This window comes from Phalaenopsis equestris, unplaced genomic scaffold (genome assembly GCF_001263595.1).
Source record: "Phalaenopsis equestris unplaced genomic scaffold, ASM126359v1 Scaffold000134, whole genome shotgun sequence".
NCBI classification, from domain to species: Eukaryota; Viridiplantae; Streptophyta; class Magnoliopsida; order Asparagales; family Orchidaceae; genus Phalaenopsis; species Phalaenopsis equestris.
Genome location: NW_018164576.1, coordinates 1888075 through 1910807, shown reverse-complemented (window position 1 = coordinate 1910807; position 22733 = coordinate 1888075). Strand labels below are relative to the sequence as shown.

General features: G+C 32.9%; 2 protein-coding genes across 4 annotated transcripts; both read right to left on the bottom strand.

Moving 5' to 3' along the window:
• Positions 1–5599: 5599 nt before the first annotated feature.
• LOC110021541 lies at positions 5600–16283 on the bottom strand. 3 transcript variants are annotated; one of them, XM_020720079.1, is made up of 8 exons: positions 15954–16283; positions 15535–15729; positions 15290–15427; positions 15089–15167; positions 7526–7597; positions 7349–7424; positions 7158–7226; positions 5600–6044 (listed from the first exon to the last, which is right to left on the bottom strand). In XM_020720079.1, exons 2-8 carry the CDS (start codon positions 15694–15696, stop codon positions 5954–5956), a joined length of 687 nt encoding a protein of 228 aa, XP_020575738.1. In that variant the 5' UTR covers positions 15697–15729; positions 15954–16283; the 3' UTR covers positions 5600–5953. The 3 variants fall into 3 exon arrangements, with proteins under 3 accessions (XP_020575738.1, XP_020575737.1, XP_020575736.1); XM_020720078.1 differs by having other exon boundaries at positions 15535–15738; positions 15954–16282; XM_020720077.1 differs by having other exon boundaries at positions 5601–6044; positions 15535–15743; positions 15954–16280.
• Positions 16284–20420: 4137 nt separating this feature from the next.
• On the bottom strand, positions 20421–21665 carry LOC110021500 (sphinganine C4-monooxygenase 1-like). The gene is made up of 3 exons (XM_020720014.1): positions 21607–21665; positions 21236–21493; positions 20421–21159 (listed from the first exon to the last, which is right to left on the bottom strand). The coding sequence occupies exons 2-3, from the start codon at positions 21458–21460 to the stop codon at positions 20605–20607; spliced, it is 780 nt and encodes a 259-aa protein (XP_020575673.1). The 5' UTR covers positions 21461–21493; positions 21607–21665; the 3' UTR covers positions 20421–20604.
• Between the last annotated feature and the right edge of the window lie 1068 nt (positions 21666–22733).

Below are 22733 nucleotides of genomic sequence, written 5' to 3'. Positions count from 1 at the left end.
AACCACTTGGATATATTACTGGTTTTGTTTTTCTCTTAACGGTTTGTTCTGACATTACTATTAAAATCTCTTTTCATTATTTTTGATTTTCATACCAAATATTTATTTTAACACGCTTCATACAACTCTGGTTTTATGAGCACACCTCCTTGGTCCTGCCAGTAGTTCCTGAGGCTAGACCCCGAATGCTAAGATGACCAGTAAATTTTAGATGGAATGCTTTATAGATTCAACTAGCGTTCAACATGCTCAGTCCTACCGAGGTTTATTAAATAAATTTAAATAGTAGTTGGTAAAGTAGTCATGTCATACATTGATTGCCCCTGATTGTGTGTTATTTTTTTTTTTGGCAGATGTATGATTATTTTCTTGATTTAAAGGAAAGTGAATATCACTTACTTGCCAATTCCCTTGTAGAGCCCTCCAGTTCAGCAAAGTTTCTCCCACAACGGGAAACACTTTCCAGTCCACAGTCACCCATGCATGTTGAGGTCTCCTCTATAGTACCTTATTATATTGGTACTCAACCATCCGACAGTCATACATATGAACAGTCGAATCAAAGAATGTGACAAACACTTGGATTTAAAGAGATCCACAGTTTATTGAAATACCAACAAAAAATAATATTGGATTTTCAAGTATCCGTTGACAGTCGTCTGAATCAGTTAGAGAATATAGTTTTGGAATTTCAAGACTTTGTTCATAGTGGATTGACAATGTTAGAGAGTACGGTGACCGACCTAAAGTGTCATGTCGTGAGATAGAGAAAACAATTAAACAAACAGATGTGGAATTGCCGAGAAGATGGGTTAAAGAATCCCCACAAAGAAGCTTGATCAAAAGGATTAAGGGTATGTTAAATAGAAGAAAAAAGTCCCTCAGCTCCCCATATGTTGTTTTTGAAAGAAAGCGAAAAAAAGAACCCATAAAGGAATCAGTTGAAAATATACAAGAAGAGGAAGCAGTTGTAGACCAGCGAACTGAGTCTCAAGAAGAGGTTGAATTTGTACATAAGGAGGTGGAGGAGCACCAGCCAATCAGTCATTATGTTAGTGAGGACTACCCAGACAAGATATGGAATGTTTTGTTTAATTATTTAAATATGTGCAGTAAATATTATGATTAGCTTATCTTACAGGTCCAGCCAGCACCACAAGTAATCGACTTTCCTGCTAGGGATAAATTTCCTGATTATATGCGGGAAACAATTGATATATGTTGTAGAAAATATACGAACTTGTTAGTTCATATAATTTTTTGTTAATGTTCATCATTAATTTTGTAACCGTTAAGTAAAGTAATTTTATATTTCCAATGCAGGGGTGACATTTTAATTGATATGGGACATGTTTCGGTGTCGCAATGTTATCTCGATGAATTTTTGGGAAACGGTTGGTTAGACAATGAACATGTTGATTGTTTTTTCATGTTGATGGAGAATAAACAGTGTAATGCACCACATCTATATAGATCGTATATATATGTATCGTCATACCACTGGTTAAGCTTATAAAGTTGTGCAGACAAGTTTTATTCCAGCTAATATCAATCTTACATGACCATACGTTGAATGGTATTATGTTCTCCTTGATGCAGTTGTATAAACAAAGTAACGTGAAACCCTTCGTTGCACACATACAAAGGATGTTATCCCGAATACAGAGTTAATATTGATACCTGTAATAAATAATCAACATTGGATACTCATTGTTAGGACACTAAATGAGAGTAAATGGAGAGTTTATGACTCCTTATCCAACATGATGCATTTGGCCATCACCCAAAGCATTGTAAGTATTAATTATTGACAGATTGAGCATTTTTAAATATACAGTTAATGACTCATCTTTAGTTAATGAATCATCTTTAAATATTTATTTAATGAATCATCTTTAAATATACATATTGAGCATTTCTTAAAGGATACCAGTGAAGCTTTCGAGGATAATTTGAGAAAGTGGTCAATTATAATGACTAAGGGAATACCGATGCAAAGTAATAGTTATGATTGCGGTGTTTATGTTTGTAAATATATGGAAACACTTGTTCAAAAAGAGAAGGTAAATTGGGTGGAAAAAAATGACTGGCAGGAATTGATGCTGTGAGATATTCCTTGAATTATTAGTAAGCTTAAATGTATATCCTTATTACAGATTAAAAAGTATGTTGTGAGATACTAGCCAACATTACTGTGAGAATTTAACTGGCAGGAATTGATGCTGTGAGATATTCCTTGAATTATTAGTAAGCTTAAATGTATATCCTTATTACAAATTAAAAAGTATGTTGTGAGATACTAGCCAACATTACTGTGAGAATTTAAGAGCGGGTCCTTGAGCCGATACAAATTAACTGTAGCCACATAATGAAACAGACATCCATATTAACAGAGTTGAGAGCAGCATGAGACATACAAAAACTTTTTAAAATTTAGTTCTCATAATGTCCATAAGAGAGTTTCCTCTAACCCAAGCGTAATGAAACAGACAGATGTTAAAAACAAGATCAGAAAATCTCCAAAAGAAAGCCAAAAAAAAAACAAGAACTCTTCAAGAGAATTTCATCTTAAATATAATGATGACATATTCAATATAAATGCATCAATAATGTTGCCGTAAATATAAATTCCCTACATACATCCTCTTCAATAAAATTTCAATAATGTCTACAAATATCTAGATACATCCTCCTAAAAAAAAATTGCTCCAAAAATAATGCCTCAACAAAATTATCATCAACCCATAATTGTTGCTTACATCCTGATTAGAACCTGTGTGAAAAAACAAAGTAACATATTTGTAAATCATCATAAATAAAAACCTTTCAATTGAAGAATATGTCAAATTACTTACTGATCATGTATTGAATCTGCAAAAAATATAAAACTATATTAAACTACTATTAAACTACCCTACAAATATTTTACTACAACAAACAACCCTACAAATAAGAAACAAACACAACAAATAAGAACATTGTAATAAACCCTAATTAGCACAGCACAACAAACAAAACAAAAATCACAACTTTACAAACATTCACTTCCATAATATTCTTACAAATCATACAACAAATAAGATCACTCTAAAAACAAACAACATTTTAATAAAAATCGAAAAAATCTCTACCTCAAAACACACCAAGGAAATCACCAAGAAACACAGCAAGTAACACAAAACACCAAATAAACAAACCTAAACACACCAAGAAACAAAGATATCCCGGTAAAAAAAACACAGAGATATTTCTCTAAAAAAAAAATACAGAACTAAAGACATAGAACTAATATACCTCCACTTTAACATCGACTTGTTCTATGTTGGATGGAAATATATCTTCTCCTTCCCCGCAAGAGACGAAATGCCAGTTTATGCGGTCCATTTTCAACATCAAAATGCAATAAAACAGTAAACCCTAGTTTTTTGCTGCTTAAGTAGTAACATTCTCGAGCTTTGATTTTTTAAAGAAGATTATCACGCGATTATAACATTCTCGCGCTTTGATTTTTTAACAAAGGGTTCTCGGAGATTACAACCAAGTTACAAACCCGTGGTACCTTGTTTTGGATGTTACAGAAACGTTACACGGAAGTTACATTTCATCGGGCGGGGTGCAGAGGTTACCAGACAGTTACACGACCTCGGTACAACGAGCAGCGTAGGTTACTGCGTCGGTTACAGCTCAGTTATGAGTCGTTTATACTGCTAGGTTACACGCGCTGTATGAACTCTCGACTACAGCTCAGTTATAACTCGTATATACTGTTATGTTACACGGCGCTGTGTTCAATCTCAGTTACAGCTCGTTTATAACTGTTGTACCGCGGTAATGGCCCGCTCGGTTACACGGCATGTACAAGTCGGTTATAACTCGATTATAACCGAGTGGGCCAGGTTGACGGGCCCCATTTGAAATAAAGGCGGTGGGACCGACTCTGCTGATTTTTCAAGCTGCCATTGGCGAAAGTAGGGAGCGCTGCGTAGGTCGTAGGTAGGCAATTTTTTTCCATAAACAGGTCAGAAGTTCAAATCATAGCCATAATTCATTTTTCGGTATCTGAAAGTTTTTCTCTGCGATCTTAAGGGAAAATGGAGGGAATGAAGTACGAGGCTTGAGTTGGGGTTCGGAAAAAAAAGGAGAATTAAAATACACAAAATTTACATATCACTCAATTCCTACGCGCGCGCGCGCGTGTGTGTGTAACATTTAAAATTTAATTTTAATATGGACTAAAGTGCTATCCGACTATTATAAGGTCATGAATTGCTTTTATGTTGATAAAATGGAGCCCTCTTAGATCGTAGAAAATATTACTTCTGAAGTTAAGATGCACTTTTTGTGTCTGAACTTCAACAGTACGCATTCGTAAAGTGGTGGGACTAGGTTTTATGAATTGCCAAAAATATATATATATTTTTTTTGGAGACTCGACGTGAAGACTCTTTGTTGCATAAAAAAAAAAGAGTTGTATTATGGTGATATTTGAGTGAAATTTTAGTGGTATTTGATAATTTTCTGGTGATATTTTGGTTGTCTATTAGTGTTATTCTAGTGGTATTATGACAATATATTTATGATATTATGGTTATATTGTAGTATTATTTTGGTGATATTTTGGTTGTATTCATGTGATAATCTTGTGATATTTTTTGTTATATTATGATATTATTTTGGTGGTATTATGGTGATATAATGATGATATTTTTTTTGGTATTATAATGATATTTTGATAGTGTTCTGATAGTATCTTAGTGATATTCTACCAGCATATCGCTAGTATATCACAAGAATATAATTAGTTTACTACCAGAAAATCACCAGAATATCACCATACTATCACCAAAATATCATCATAATACAATTCATTTTTTTATGCAACAGGTAATCTTCAGTCCGAGCGCAAAAAAAAAAAAAAAAATCATATTTTTTTTCTAATTCATGAAATTTGGTCTCACCAATTTACAAATGGTGTCATATTATTTGAATCCAGACACAAAAGTGTTTCCGGGCTTCGTACGCAATATTTTCTCTATAGATTGAGCTCATTAAGGCATTGACCATAGGCGCCACTTGGAACATCAAGCAATCCGATCTTGGATATTGAAAGCGAACAACAATGCAAAATGATACCTAGAAAAAAAAGGGCATTTAAGTACTTGTCATCCAATTCTTAATGTATTTACATATATAACACTTAATATTTATTTTTTTACATTTATACCACCCGACTACTCGAGCCTTTCATCACTTTAAAACTTCCTATGATTTTACCATTCAAAAGTGAAGCACATTTTTTCATGAATAGGTATGGTGGCAAGTATATTTAAAAATTGAAGTTTACATATGTAAATACATAGGAATTGAGAGGTAAGTTGGAAAAGAGACAAAGTGATTAGCATTAACTAAACATTATTATTAAAGTAAAACCCCCATCAGATAAATAACATAACAAATTATATTTAAGAAAATTACTTTTACCATTATATGATTGGCTCACTTGTAGTCCTATTTGCACCTCTCATCAAAGAAGATGAACCTCACTTCACATTGTAATTTTATAAAAAACATTCATGATAAAATTACATAGATACCGCTCAAAACATTACTATTTACAAAATTAGTACCCTCTTTCATCTATTCGTCAAATTCTCACTCGAATATCAAAATTCACAATAAACCCGAACCCAAATGCATCAGTTTGCCACGAAAAGGCCAAATTCTGAGGCATTACAATAAGTTTCATTAATCTGGCAATTTTACCTAATGAAAATTGAAGTTTAGGTGTCAGATATGTAAATACATAAGAATTGAGTAGTATGTATGCAAATCTTCCATTACAGCAAATTTTGAAAATTTTGAAATACAGAAAATATAGAGTAAACTTAGCAGCAACCAGAAGGGATGAAGCTGATGCTTGAGCTGCACCAGATTTCAGCTCCAAGCTTACATATCATCTTCTACTGCTAAATGATTTTGACAGCGCTGGAGCTGATGCTGAAGTCTTGCCAGCACAACTGATTGGCTTTGATGAATGAGGCAAACTGCAAATGGCATAGAAAAAAATTACCTTTAGCATGTAGAATGATAAAGGCAAAGGAAATCAAATCAAGGCTTAAGAGTAGGTCATGGTCGTTCTGTTTGAGACAATTTTTCGTCTGTTTTGTATTTCAGGCCATCATGAGGAACTGCTTTCTTGCTATTTTTTAAATTTCTTCCGTGCAAAGTGTGGTTGGTGGCAGTCAGAAAACTTTTTAAGAATTTGCTTCCCTTCCCAAAGTTTTACAACCTCTTCTATAAGAAATTGCAGTCGTCCCAAACACACCCTTTAATCTTGTAATGAGCAGTTCAGAACCCATACTTGTCTTCATAATTTGCTGTTTTCTAGTTATTGCTGTATCTGTTTAGAACTTACTTCTGTTTCAGCTCCTATGATGATTGTTCCATATAGAAATGTCTGAATATTTTTCCATTTTTTCATAGATTTGATAATAAGTTTTTTTTTATATATATATAATTTATTTGATTAAAGATTATTTTTAAAAACACTCAAAATATCTAAAATTTATTTTAAGTATTTTGAAAAACATTTTAATTTGTTTTTAGAAGCAAAAAAAATAAAAACACGTAAAAAATACACCATATAAACATGTTTTTAAAAAAAAAACAAAATTTAAAAAAATTAAACCCAAAAAAGCTCTAATGGACAATTTGAAATCACTTCTATTTTTTAATTTTATTTTATTATGATTTGGTTTGAAATAAAACATATTTTGTTGCAACGACTTTTTTTAAAAACACTCGAAACATACAAACTGTTTCGATTGTTTCTAAAAATAAGGTGATTTATTTTTAAAAATAGAGCACAAAAAATACACTAAACAAGCACTCTATTTAAAAATTAATGCAACCCTTCAAATTTTTAACATCGCATTAAAAATATCACAATCACTAATTTTTTTTAAGAGTAAAATACACCTTCTCATGCATAGGTTTGTGGCACCGAGTTTTTCTAAGTGTAAATATTAGACTTTAGGGGTTAGATATATAAATACATAAGAACTGTGTGGTATGCATGTAAATTCATCTTAAATTTATTTCCAGAATAAAACTGCACTTAATATTATTAACTACAGATTAATAAAGGGAACAAGTACCTCTGAACTGGAAGGCTCTTTCTTTGCTCCATATTTTTTCTCATGGTAGCATGTATACAGGCTTCTTTGCTGCAGAAAACACAAAACACAAAATCAATAAAAGAAAGAAAAGAGAATTTGATTAGTAAACGCATAGAAAAAGGAATTCCAAATTAGAGCTGAATTTCTCTGCCAACATTCTGAAATATTACCTTTTGAGATACTCCAATCTCGCCTTCTTCATAAGGTTACCTTTTATATGAGAGACTTTGCTGCATGAGCTGCTAACTGCAAAAAAGCTTATTTAGTATTGGTATATGTAGTTATTATTCAGACATTGTTTCAGAATTTCAAAGACTAAAATTACAGATCAATTAAAAAAGAAATACCTGAAGAAAAGCTTCTTTTATTGCCTGAAGGTGGAATTTTTGAGCAGATTCGAATTTGTTTGCTCTGTTTCTCTGCATGGAAGAAAAGTGTTCTGAAATGATTAGGTTTTTAATACTGCAAGGACATTATAAATAGGAGATTAGGATTGTGATTATTACTACATAGGAGAAGTCACACAAGCAGATTTTAATAGCAATTAGCAAGCGACGGGCATAATTATATACACGGCACTCAGAACATTGCTATTTACAGAACTAGCACTGAGTTGATTTTTTGAACTGATAAACTCATGCATTTATGAGTGTCAGAATCAATCAATCCATTGAGAATTTGATAAAAATGAAAAATATGGATGGGATTTTATCATGAATTTTGATGTTTGAGTGAGAATTTGAAAATTGGATGAAAGAGGGTGCTGGATTTGTAAATGCCAATGTCTAGTGCTATGTAGAGTTCTTCAATGTGAGGCTAGCAACAGCTTAACTGAGAGTATGTCTGAGTTAATTGCAGTTTATTAGGAATCAATTGTGAAACTGTTGAAGAATAATCTGATATTGCAAAAAATTACGGTGGCTATTACATTTTTTTATATAGAAAAAGTTACACTGCAGCTAGAAAACTGCCCCCGCACAAAACCAGGACCGGTGGGAAAACACTGATTTCAACTACAGCTTTTTGAAAAAGTAATCAAAACGCATTTTATCCAAATGGGTAACACTGCGGTGCAATGCTGCACCGCCACCGCGCCGTTACCCCTAACGAACCCTAAGAAGTTATGTTTTTATCATGCTAATCTATAATGACTACTATTAATATGGCCATAAATCCATTCAGAACATGATATTTTTATATCCATTAAGAACATGACATTTTTATATCAAGTCTTTTCTTCTATTTTGCTTTTTAAGAACTTAAGGTTCATTTGAGATCGCTTTTATGTTTTATTTTCTATTTTGTAATTTAATTTTATTTTGTATATGTTTTGATTTAAAATTAAAACATTTTAAACATGACAAATAAACTTATTTTTAAAAACACTCAAAAGAATAATTTTCAAAAGTTATTTTTGGGTGCTTTTAAAAATAAGTTGAGATATATATATATATATATATATACATATGAAAAATGCACTAAATTTGCAGTAATTTTGATTAAAAATACACTAAAAACAAAAAAAAAAAGATTAAAAATATATTGATCTCAAATGGGCCCTTAGTATATCATAATTTTGATTTATAGGAACATTCACAAAAAACACTCAACTGTAAAAACTTTTACAACTCTATAGAATTACTATAATTTAGGCCCCGTTTAGGGCGGCTGTTTTTAGCGCGTCGCGGCAACGGGCCATGACATTTCGTCGTTTGGGGTAGCTTTACAATCAAGGTGCCGCCGTCACGTAGCGAAAAACGAGTCGCGACCCGCGTTTATTTTCAAGATTTTTACGCACATACCCCTCTTTCGACACCGCATTCTTATTTTTTGCTCTTTTTATTTCCCGCGGAGCTTCTTCTTCTTCCTCGACCCTAACCGACGTGCCGAAGTCCACATTATTGCGGTATCCCCTCTTCCCTATATTTTTTTGAAACATTTTCGTTGCTCGTTGCTCTGCACTGTGTAGATTCGACTGTCTTTTTTTTGTTTGGTGCTTCAATATGGTGATGGTTTTGGTGTAGTGAACCTTTCCTTGGTTCTCTTTTTTTTTTTTTGTCTCATTGCTAGTAACAAATATGTATAATTTCATTATATGTTTCTGAAATTTACTAGTGATATCATTTAGTGCATTCTGGTGATGAGAGTAGTATATTTTCACACACTGCAAAATGAGACAGAGAAGTAGAAAGAATGAAAAATTGATGTGAATCGTGTTTTTTCTTATTTTTTGGTCTCACAGCTAGCAGCAAATATGTCTAATTTGATTCAAAACCACTGAAAATTTACTAGTGGTACCACCCGTGACATCTGATGAGAAGAAAATTATATTCCTCTCACATACATACATAATGTAAAATGCGGCAAAAAAGTAGAGAAAATGAGATAATGATGTGAGACATCTTTTTTGTTTTTTTTTTGCTTGACCTCACAGCTAGTAGCAAATATGCATAATGTTATTCCATGCACTGCAAAAGAAAGTAGAGAAGTAGAAAGAATGAGACATTGATGTGAGCCATGTTTTTCTTATTTTTGGGTCTCATAGCTAGTAGCAAATATGTCTAATTTGAATCAAAGCCACTGAAATTTACTAATGGTATCACCCGTGACATTCTGATAAGAAGAGAATTATATTTCTCTCACATACACACATACTGTGAAATGAGGTAGAAAAGTAGAGAGAATGCGATAGTGATGTGAGACATTTTTTTGTTTTTTTTTTGTTTGGATTCACAGCTAGTAGCAAATATGCATAATACTATTCTATGCCACTGAAATTTACTAGTAATACTACCTGTGATAATCTGATGAAAATATAAATATATTACTCCCACACACACACTGTGAAATGAGGCAGAATAGAAAGAATAAGACAACAATGTGAGCCATGTTTTTTTTTACCTCACAGGTAGTTGCAAATATGTCTAATTTCATTCAAAGCCAATGAAATTTAAAGGTGGTATCATCTGGGGCATTTTGATGATAAGAGAAGTATATTTTACACACACACTGTGAAATGATGCAGAGAAGTAGAAAGAATGAGATAGTGATGCAAGTCTTTTTTTTTTTTTTTTTCACAGCTAGTAGCAAACATGCATAATACCATTCCATGACACTGAAATTTACTAATGACACCACCTGTGGTGTTCTGATGAGAATAGAAGTATATTTCTCCCACACACACACACTGTGAAATGAGTCATAGAAAAAGAAAGAATGAGACAATTATGTAAGCAATGATTCTCTTTTTTTGGCATCACATCTAGTTGCAAATATGTATACTTTCATTCCCAACCATTGAAATTTATTAGTGGCCTCGCAGCTAGTAGCAAAGATGTATAATGCAATTCGAATCCACTAAAATTTTACTAGTAGTACCATCTGTGACATTCTGTTGAGAAGATAATTATATTTCTCTGACACATACTGTGAAATGAAGCTGAGAAGTAGAAATAATGAGACAGTGATGTGTGTCATGTTTTTCTTCTTTTTGGTCTAACAGCTAGTAGCAAATATGCATATTACTATTTCATGTCACTGAAATTTACTAGTGGTACCACCTGTGACATTCTGATGAGAAGAGAAATATATTTCACACACACATACGCACTGTAAAATGAGTCCTAGAAGAAGAAAGAAATAGACAGTTATGAGAGCAATATTTTTTCTTTACATCACAACTAGTTGTTAATATGTATATTTTTATTTCCAGTCATTGAAATTTACTAGTGGTCTCACAGCTAGTAGCAATTATGCATAATATCATTCCATGCTACTGAAATTTTCTAGTGGTACTACCTGTGACAATCTGATGAAAATTAAAGTATATTACTCTCCCCACACACACTTGTGCAATAAGACAGAGATGTGAGCATTGTTTTTTTTTTCTCACAGCTAGTAGCAAATATGTATACTTTCATTCCCAACCACTAAATTTTACTAGTGGTACCACGATAACTCTGCATAATTATATTTGGGGGCATCGTTCTCGCAACGACACTGACTTTCGTAAAGCCGACGAGGATCAGAAGCATGCACCCCTGAAAACATATGAGTATCACCTTGGGCATTCACTGCTACGAGCGAAGAATGATGCATCCACTATTTGTTCTAAAGTGGGGCAAGGTACAAACGAAATGACTGAGCTAAGGGAACATATTACTAATGCATTAGCAAGAGGATGATTGGATTTGTTTTTGTAAATTATTCTACACAATGTGTAATTAATTTCCTTTGAAAAAACATTTATAGCATTAATGTTCGGTATTAAGCATTCGGATCAATAATTATTTTATTCAGAGCCACATGTATTTTACCCTTTAAAATGTTGTTTTGAAAATTATACGCTATTTCAAATTTTATTTTTTCAATTACATCTTTTAGAAAATTCAATTCATGTCATCACTAATTATTTGTATTTGAAGGAATCAAGAAAGATGACCTCCAGAGTTTCAGGGACATCCCGACAACTGATCTGCCACTATGGACTGCCACAAGTGGTACCACTACTAAATTTCAGGATCATAAATCTCTCCTAAATAATTTTTCACATTCCTTCTCTTCTCTTCTCCTCCCTGAATTCTTTAGCAAGTGAAAACCAAGTCTCTGGCAACTTTCCCTCCAATTAAAAACTGCAGCAATAGCCCTTGCCAAAAGCCAAGCATATTTCCATCCCAATATTATAGCAAAGTCGCAGCAACATTATCCATACTACAACAAATACGCTAATTCCAAGAGTATTGCCGCTGCTCGTTTTAATTGTTATCGGCATGCTTTCAGTGCTGCTATTGTTTGATTCCAAAAGGTTCTATGTTGCTTAAACCAACAATAAACAAACCACAAATAAATAAAATAAAGAAAAGAGAATCGAGAAGTTGTGAATAGCAAAAAGAGAGAAATCCTCAAATATGTTACCGTTTTGTGAAGGGAAGATTAGATTCAGGACGCAAAGTTGCTGCTATAATAGCAAGTACAAGGAGAAAACAACTTATTTCTGCCTTGGAGGAGAACAATACCAAAACAGAGGAAACTTGCTGTCTACAATAAAAAGAAAATGAATCTAAGAGGGAAATAATATTTATGGGGAGAAACAACAATTGAAGTGCCCTTTTTAATTAATAGATCAATAGATAATTTCAGAAAAAGACCATAAAACCTTTCTAATTCTAGCCCTCATTGTGGGGTTATACAATAACATTGAGACGTTAACTATGACTATGAATTAAGCTGTAGAGCTGTAAAAAAAAAAAAAAAAACTCATTTTTTGGTACATGATATAAACAAAGCAATGATATAAAGACCAAAAAGAGTTGCTTCCTAATTTGGAGTTGTTTAAAGAAAGAGAAAATAGCAAGAAGTAATTAGTTAAAATTTAAAAACAATGAAGGAACATATGGCCACTATAGATTGGTTAAGGATTCCAAAAATCACCACTGTAATTAGTAGACAGAGATGCACTCTTTTTTCTATAATAGAAGATAGGGAAGATGAAAAAGATGGTACGATTACCACTCATGAAGGAAGCGAACATAAAAAACTAGAAGCGAAAATGGAGATTCTTGAATATGATGGGAAAAAAGGATGCCAAGAAACTAGATGCATAAATGGACCAATTTGAGAATGTCTTTTTATATAACACCCACGATAAGTTTTCCATCACTTAACTGAAATTAAGCAATTATGTGCTATCATGGTAGAATGTCCATCTAAAGATGAATGCACGTCAAACAAAGACTTGGGAAATATTTGGAGAGTTGATAAGCTGAGAGTTCTAGCCAACGTGATAAATGGAGGATTGGTGGAAGAAGTTGCACAATCAATGGCACACCAAGGACAATCTATATAAGAGTACACTTCAGAATTTTGATGCCAAACAATGACGTTAAGAATAAATCTTAAGAAAGTACAAACACTGATGAAGTAAACCAAAAGACTTTGTTTTCCCTGATCATTGATGTGAACAAGGTGAATATAATGGCGATGGCTATAGATCATGAAATCTTAAGTAGTAGAAAGAATGCCAAAGAATAATTCAAATAAGCTTCTTATTTCTCCAAAGATCGGTGATGACTAAGTTCTATCCTCATTTCCATGTACATGATCGCACCCCGAAAAAATGATGGAAACCATAACCTAGAACTTTACCCATAAAACTAGAAGTACAAATGTTTATGATAGTATCTAGACTTAACGCATAAAATGAAAATGCATCATAAGAGTAAATATTTACAAAGTATCGAGCATGCCTGATGACTGACAACTCCAAAATACATAAAATAATTACAAATTCGTCCAGGTATTTGACATAGTATTTAAGTAACAACTAAACTAAGCAATGACGATAGATATTGAAATGATAATAACCCTATGTTGTTTACGAACCAACATCAAACATATGGAGAAATGACCATATCATATGTATCATGGGAGCAGTTTCCAATTAACAAAAGATAATAAAAATAGACTTGGGGGCTATTTGTACAACAGTGTTATCTAGATAATCATGTTATTCAGATAACAATGCTATCTATTATATGTATTGTGCTTAATTCAATTTTATGATATAAACTAGAAATGATCATTCTTATAATCCATTTTATCAAAATAAAATCCCGACAAATGCTAATAACATGATATTACATAACAAATTTCAACAAAATAAACAACCCATTAGAAAGTTTGATGCATACAACCTAAGGTAAAAGAAGCATTAATTAAATGAATAAAATAAAATTAATGCGATAATATCATAAAAGGAAAAAAAAAAGGTATAAATATGGCTGAAATCATGTAAGAAGATTTATGAGAAATGAAATTGCAACTCATATAACACTCAACGAGAATGAATAGAGGAGGATTTCAAGTTGACATAAGCCTAAAAGTTGATGATGAGGAATGTGGATGATGATGAACCTATACACGAGGTGCCTATCATGACAGATAGGAGTGATGTAGTAACAAAAACCTTATGAATAATAAAAAAGTTGATTATGTGATTTAAGTCAATGGCCTTCCAAGAAACGACATAGAAAACAAACCAATGCCGCTATTTGAATACAAACTAGACAAGTCCATATTTATGAAATTCAACCAAGTTCAAATCAATCATGATTAACAATATTAAAAACCTAAACCAATGAAAAGGGCTAGGCTAAAGTTTGAAGAGTATCGATTTACTCTCAATCAAAATAGCGAAGACAACAAAAATTAAACTGAGTTAAATCGGCACTGATTTAAATAAGCTTTTGCTTTCCACTACACGGCATATCCAAAGATTGACTTTAAAAAATCACTCCTCAGCCATTGCTAAATGCAAATCCAAAATAGACTACCACTCGAGTATCTCATTGAATTACATGGTGATATTTTGGATCTAGGAACAAAATTAATTCTTATTAGTTTGATCTGAAGGGTTTAGGGTTCGTTGTTGTTGTTGTTTGATCTGAAGGTAACACAGATGAGAAAATCCTACGTTTTTCCAATAGATGCTAATACGGACTGAGCAAGTCTACATAACTTTTCATGTAGACAATGATCCTTAAACCTTACTAAATCCATAATAGTCATTATCATTATTAGCTAAAGCCCACCAAATTTGGGCTGTCTTTATGAAGCCTTATTCACACTCTCATTGAGTGCCACATTAGTTGGTCAATCTAATATACACAAATCTTAATCATGTTATCTACGTTCTACCTTTTTTCTTCATAACCTTGCATCTTCGTCTATCTATAGAGCATGGACAAACCACCTAAGTAAATTTCCTCAAATAAATCCATAAAAGTGATTTTCTAAAACCTAAAAAGCCACAGCTAAAGCTCAGAAAAAAGTTTATAAAAAACTGCAAGGCTGACTCACGATGCATCAGATGACAACTGTTTCCATGCCATGAAAAGATTAAAAGAACTTACTAGCAAGTTCTTCTTCATATCGTCGCTTTATTCTCTCAAATGATTTAGTTTTGAATACTTCCCTCTCCTTTGCCTTTGCCTACAAAGAAATGCACATTCACCATTAGCAATATATATGTTGTGACTCTTAATCAGAAAGCTCTTACAAGCATAAAAGAAGCATATGGTAACTATGGAATTTCAGGAAGAAAAAAAAAACACCTCATAAAGCTTCCTCCACTTGAAAACCACGCGCTTTTCCTTCATCCTCCTAATGACAAGCTTCACATTCTCCTCCCCAAAATGTTTCTCGTAGAGACGTTTCCATAAATCATTGGTTACAGGACTAAGATCTACGTCCTGCGTATAATCAAGAGAATGCAAGGACTCGTATGAAATTATTGTTTGAACGAATTCCACAAATCAAGCTCATAAAAGCTTGAGATTCATATAGGGGAAACGCTTACTTCGGTTGAATTTTCAATGCGCGTCAACTGATCAACCGTGCAGTGACATAAAATATCCTTCAAAAGATGTAAATCTATTCCACTCACATCTCCGACGTACTCAAGATTAGCAATCACCGTTCCAGCGCAAAGCTTTACCAAAGATGGAGCTTTTCTCGACATCGCCGATTTCGCCCAAAAGATAAAATGCTTAACCTAATAAGAGTAACCTTCCATAAATAAAAACCAGAAACATGCATCAGAATCAAATCGATTACAAAAGCCATTATCAGGAACAGATTGTCCCCAAGAAGTGGCAATCTTAATCCCCATCCTCTAACAGCAACAAAAAGTAACAAAATTGATCAAAGCCATTAACAAAACACAGAACAAAACGATCGATCAAAACAGTTTAATAGAAATTAGAAAAAAAATCTCACCTGATGCAACTCAAAGGCACCCAATCATACATGAATCTTCTGAGAATAAAAAAAGAATATGATTTGCATCCGATTCTTTTTGGCAACTCATCAACTTCTTTCAATTCCGGAATTCATCCGCCGTGCGATCAGATCACCGTTAGCGGGTTAAAAAGGAGGGATTTTTCCGGAGATAAAAACGGTAAAGATGAACATGGGGGGTCTCATTGGGCCGCTAAACCCGCTCCGCCTAGTGATTCCCGTGCGCCCATTAGCTGCATGCTCTTTTAAGAATTATAGAAATTAGAATATAAAAGGCCAATTTTTATGAGGAAAATTCACATGTTGCATGCATTTTGGAATAGAAAGAAGTTGATGAGTTACCAAAAAGAAATTGAATGCAAATCATATTCTTTCTTGATTCTCCAAAGATTATATATATGAATGATTAGGTGCCTTTGGGTTGAATGATTGAATGAGGTGAGATTTTGTTTATTATTATTATTATTATTATTATTGATCCTTTTGTTCTATGCTTTGTTAATGCCTTCAATTATTTTTGTTACTTTATATTTTTGAAAGAGACCTAAAGATTTGTTTAGTTTTGGGCGGTGTTTAGTAGTATAATTAAAAGAAAATTTAATCATGGAGTTAACGTAAACTTAGCAAAACATTAAAAAAATGAAAATTAAATTCAACATTCTCTTAAATCAAAATTTTTCGAGTTTCATCTTTTCTTCCTGAGTTTCGTCTCTTTGAAGAGATAAATCCATATTCAGTACAGTCGAATGTGTAACTGATTTAAGAATTTATTGATGTTGTTACTTGTGGGTTCATTTTGGTTGCACTTACAATCAGATTTACTAAATTAGATAAAAATATATTTAACTTAAAACCAAACTATAGCCACACATGGTCGCAGACTCAAGGGTACTCCATAGTGAGCATTTCAATTTTTATAATATAAGAGGGATTTTTTTTTTATTTTGTTCCCCCCACCAAAGTACTTTTGCCCGCATAACTTGCTAAAAGAACCTTTTCAGACTCTATTTCTTTGGGCCAAAAACTACATGTGGCCCATTGCCCATGAGGTTTATCAAGTCAAGCTGAAATGGTTATTTGAAAATATTCACATGTTTTCTACCTAGAAGCCCACATGGAGCTCTATATAATTGATATGCCACCAACAAAATTCGAGCGTCTGACACGAATCTCAAGGGATGGCACGGATGTCGAGATTTTCTTTTGAGCATGAAACATTCAAACTTTGATTAAAAATCATTCAGAGTTCCAATTTCAACAAACTTATAATCAAACTAGCAAACTCTATCAGACAGACTGAATGATACTAAAATTGGTCCAATCCTGTCAAATCAATCCTCTATCAAGATGTTAAATCGCTTTTGAAAGTTTTTTTTGGATATATTGAATGGTCAAACGAATTCTAAATTCAGTGACTTCATAGTAGAATCGAGTGTTTCGACGAGATGAATCAAATGAGCCTAAGATTGTTCAATCCCCACACCATTAAGACGCTTAGATGTCCATCAAACGTCGTCTGATCAAAAGAAGCTCTTCGGATCGTCCGATTAAAATAATTTATATTTTTACATTAATTGCAATTGAAACTCTATAAATAGAGCCTCAACCCTCTCATGAGGGGAAGAAGAGAAGTTTGAGGCTGGAAGAAGAACTTGAATTTTTTAAAATAAGCTAAAGACTAGCACCGTCAACCACTGCCGACCAGCATCGACCACCACTGACCTGTGTCAACCACCACAGACCATCGTCGACTTGTGTCGATCGCCGTCAACCACCACAGATCTCCGTCGATCACCGCCAATCTCTGTCGAACACTACCGACCACCGTTGACGTCGCCAACCCTCTTCGACCACCACTGACTGAGCGTCGCCAATAACTATCGATCTTCGTCCATTCCTTGCAGCAAATTCATCAACATGTTGGCGTTGTAACTTAGGAAACCTAGTAATCCTTTCGCACGTTGTGGGACAAGTGGTTACAACTGTGATTATCTTTTTGTAGTGAAACTCTTCAGTTGCCTTAGACCTCATAGTTTTTTCTTTTCTGAGTTTTTCACATAAAAAACTTCTTGTGTCATTATTAGTTGCTTTATAGTTTTTTAGTGTGTGTTGAATCTTCGTACTACACTAAGATGATAACAGCGAATTTTCTAGCAAACATCAATAATAAAGAGCCATGCTATTCTACTACGGAACAATAATACTTCTTTAACCTAACATTTCACGATAAAGTTTAGGGGCGTTTACATATGTACGACCCAATTCTTATGTATTTTGATATCTAACATCTAAATTTTAATTTTTACATTTACACCAACCATTTCTTTCCTATCACATCCAAAAATATCAATGTCTAATTTTTACACAAGGAATGTCGCATGTTTGTGGAATTTGTTTGAAGTTTAGGTGTTATATATGTAAATACATTAAGAATATATTGGTATGTTTGTAAATCTTCCTAAAATTGAATAGAGACATTTACATGCATATATATTTACATATCTAACACCTAAACTCTATTTTTTGTTTTATACACCCAAATCTTTCACATCACATAAAAAATTCCACTATTTTAATTTAAAAAAAAAAAATCAAATACACTTCCCATGCAAGGATATGATAACATATATGTTTAAATTGAAATTTAGGTGTTAGATATGTAAATACATAGGATTTGAATGTTATATATGTAAACCATCATTACAAATTGAAACATAAGCTTCTTGGATTTATGAAATTTTAGATTTGAGTACAAGTGTCATTTCAAAAGTTCTGTTATAGAACGGCAACGAGGATCTCTATTCCGAAACGTTAATTTTTTCGTGTTCATCTTCTCGAGTGTTCTAAGACGTGTCGAAAATGATCGATCAGAAAACATACAATTTGGCTTCGCAAGTGATTGAACAGAGTGGGAAAATCATACTCAAAACAAATCTTTACAACTAGACAAATTGTATGCTTACACATATATATAGTTCCAATGGTAGGTTAAATGTAATTGTGAGTCATTCAATTATCATGATCATACCACATAAAGCACCCCAATGTGGCAACATTAATTTCGATCAATTGAACGGTCATGATTAAGCGAATCTCCTTGACATAAGTAATTTATGCATAAAATGTTGCGCTTCACTTTCAAAAGGTAAGTAATATAATACTTTTGATGGAGTAAAGTGCTAATTTAGTCCCCCAAACTATTTACATGGAGCCATTTTAATCTCATAACTTATTGCAGTGTCGAAATAGCTTCATTTGTTTGAGCTATTGTAATTCTCTATTGAGATGAAAACACATTTACATGCACACATACAACACAATTTTTATGTTCTTGCAGATGCACCATCTAAATTTTTATATTTGCATTTATACGATTAAAATTTTTAATATCACTTCAAAAATATCACTATTATTTAAAAAGTAAAATATAACTTTTCATGTATATGTTTATGAAACCAAATGCTAAAAATGTCAATATGAAAATTTACACATATGTGTGTGTGTGTGTGTGTGTGTGTGTGTATGTATGTATGTATGTATGTATGTAAGTCTCTCTTATATTTATAAAACTGAAACATTAAAAAAAAACCTGTAAAAATTCAATTTCCTACTACCATATAGACATGATATACAAGGGAAGAGTTGATAAGAGTAATTAATTATGAGAATGTGATATACTTAATTATTGCATTTGAATAATAAGTATTTTTAGCTAAAAATGAATCAGCAATCTAGTCCATCTATAATTAGTATTTATGAATAAGACCCTCTGAAATGAGATGATATAACAAAGAGTTTATTATTATTCATGGAGTTCTTACATGCATTAGATACATATCTGAGATATGGGAGGAATATGACCAAAAGATGCTTAGTGGGATGCGACATAATACTATTTGACTTGGTTCTTTTAATATTTTTCCATTACGTGGGGTTTATTCTACAAAGACATATGCCATATTAAGCATGCTTATGTGTGAAGAACTATATGTTGTGCAAACAATGCAGAAAAGAAAATCACACAACAAAAAATCAAACAAACGCAGTGCGATTTACATGGTTCAGTGCAGATCCACCTACATCAACGAGAAGGGGATTGCACTAACACATTTGAGAGGAAAATAAAGACGGCCAGAAAAAAATAGGGTTATAGCTCAGTCTAACAAATCCTCCATAATCTCTCATATAAATAAGAAATGATTAAACTATACAAATCAAGAATATTTCAATAATCTCATAGATTTAGATCTTCTCAAATTAAATTTCGCAACACAAAAATATCATACAATTAAATCTTCCCAAATCAAATTTCCTCAATTTATTGCACTTCCTAATTTACAACCATTAGATTTTAATGCTTTTCATAGCAATATATACTAGATCAATATAAGACTTTCTTATGGCATGTTACACACATCAACATTATAAAATTATAAACATGCCTACTTCATAAGAATTATTTATGAATTGATTATACTTTTCCATGACAGAAGCATCAAACCAACCCCCACTTATTTGGTCTTATACAATATAACCGATATATGTATATTTCAACTGTTATAGTCTCATTTAGGCCAGTGGGATTGAGTCAATTTTTATAATTAAAACTGAAATAAACAATACTTCATCATCAATTGATCTTTGAATAAGCTATGGGTGCTGCCTCATATCCTCCCCTCTCCCTCCTCTCAAGCCTGTAAGGCATATAAGTCCCAAGCAACTTATCCCAAGTAACAAAATAAGGATTAGAGAAATTGGCCTTCAAGCCATAGAGCTGATGATGCACATCATGAAACGCACTATTGTTTGTGAAGCAAAGATGAAATAAGTTCCCGGGAAGACATAAGCCACAGTGATCATCAACTGTTTTCATGGTCGTGAAGGAGAAGAAGACGGCGGTGGTGCGAGGACTCATGCCGGAGACGGCGACCGCAATGGCTCCCGCGACGGCGTCTGAAAACAGGCCTTCGAGAGGATGATTGTACAGGGCCCCGAAGGCATAGGGGACAATAAGAGAATGGTGTTGGGAGTGGATGTGTTTGTACAAGTATTTGTTAATGTGCAGCAGCCTGTGGGTGAAGTACTGGCATGTGTCCAGCACAACCATGGCAACGAAAATTTGTAGCATGGATATCACCATGGAAGATTGTTGGGGAGCAGGGGAATCCTCGTCTGTCCTCTTAATCTGAAACAATGGAGACAATAAAAAAAAATGTTTTTTTGCTTAAAACAAAATCAAAATCGTGGTGTAATGTAGATACCATGTAGAAGAGGAGGGAGAGACTGATATGAAGAGACTGTTGGAGGAGGACTCCTTTGAGAACAGTTGTCTTGGAGACGACATTTTTGGATTCTTCTTCGGCTTTACTGTGGAGTCTGTAATTATTTAAATCTCCCAACATCATGTAAATCCCGGAATATATCCAATACACCAACGCGGGAGCAAATGTGGCGAGCAGCTCATCGTTTGATACAGAGAAGCCCATGCTTCTTTGCCTTTCTGCTGCTTCACCGGGATCCTGCAACAAAGGGAACAACTATATTTATTATACAACTTTAATCAAAACACTAAGACATGTCATTAATATCTAATTAATGTGATTAGTTTTAGTTTATCTAAACATTTAAGTACCTTAATTTGTTCTGCTAATGCTGCTCGTATGCGAAGCACAACTTGTGGGGTGTGATGAGCCGCGAGAGCGGTGCGGTGCACTTTACGGTTGATCACGCTTCCATTTATAAGACTGGAGAGAGAGAGAGAGACGTGTATGGATAGGTTTAGCCTCACCGCCCCCCTACATTCATTAATGGGGTCATTTTCATGTGTGGGAACATTGTGGGGATTTCAAAGGACACAGGCAAGTAACCTTGTTCTTTATATTTTTAAAAAGTGATGCAAATCTGGTGATTGGAAGGAAAATCATTTTTTTTTAACTTGTTAATTTTATGTAATATATTATATCTTTAAAGTTAGGTTATATAAAAATATATTTTAGTAAAATAATAATAATAATAATAATAATAATAATAGTATTCATAGGGTTGAAAAAGTCAACTAGTTGTGATTTGAAATTACAAGAGTTTTGACAGTTTTGTCAACTAAAGAAAAAAGTTATAATTTAAAATCTCAATCTAAATTTTTAGTTAATTTAAATATTAGCAAGACATCTAATTATAATAATTAATCATGACAATTAAGTAATCATGAATTTGCCTAACTATTAGACATTTCGACTAATTAAAATTAAAAGAAACTCTAAGAAAATGACTTTTGATGAAGATCATTCGTAAGATATCTTGAGATTATTCATGTCTATGATGCTCTAAATGGTGATGATGTCGGAGATTAACTAATTCAAATGGTAAGGAAAAATTGACTAGAATAATTTTGATGAATAATCAATTTAACCATTTTAGTAGATTGAGAAAGTCATAGTAAGACGAAGATTTATAATTATTTGATTTACGGGAGGCATGTGTAATAAATTGGATAAAAAGGAAAACTAGATAAAATTTTAAGGATATACCAAGCATGTTTCATCAGTAACAATAGGCATGTGTAAGAAACTACATTATATATATTTTAGAAGTAACAATGTAATTAATTCTTTTTATACGATATCATAAATAATATAAAATAATAATTCTATTTTATTTATAATAGTTTATAGTTTTTGCTTTATCTTATATATCTACACTTTCACTTATATCTTCATTTATTCGTATCTCTCATTTATCCCTTATCCCTCCATTAACCCC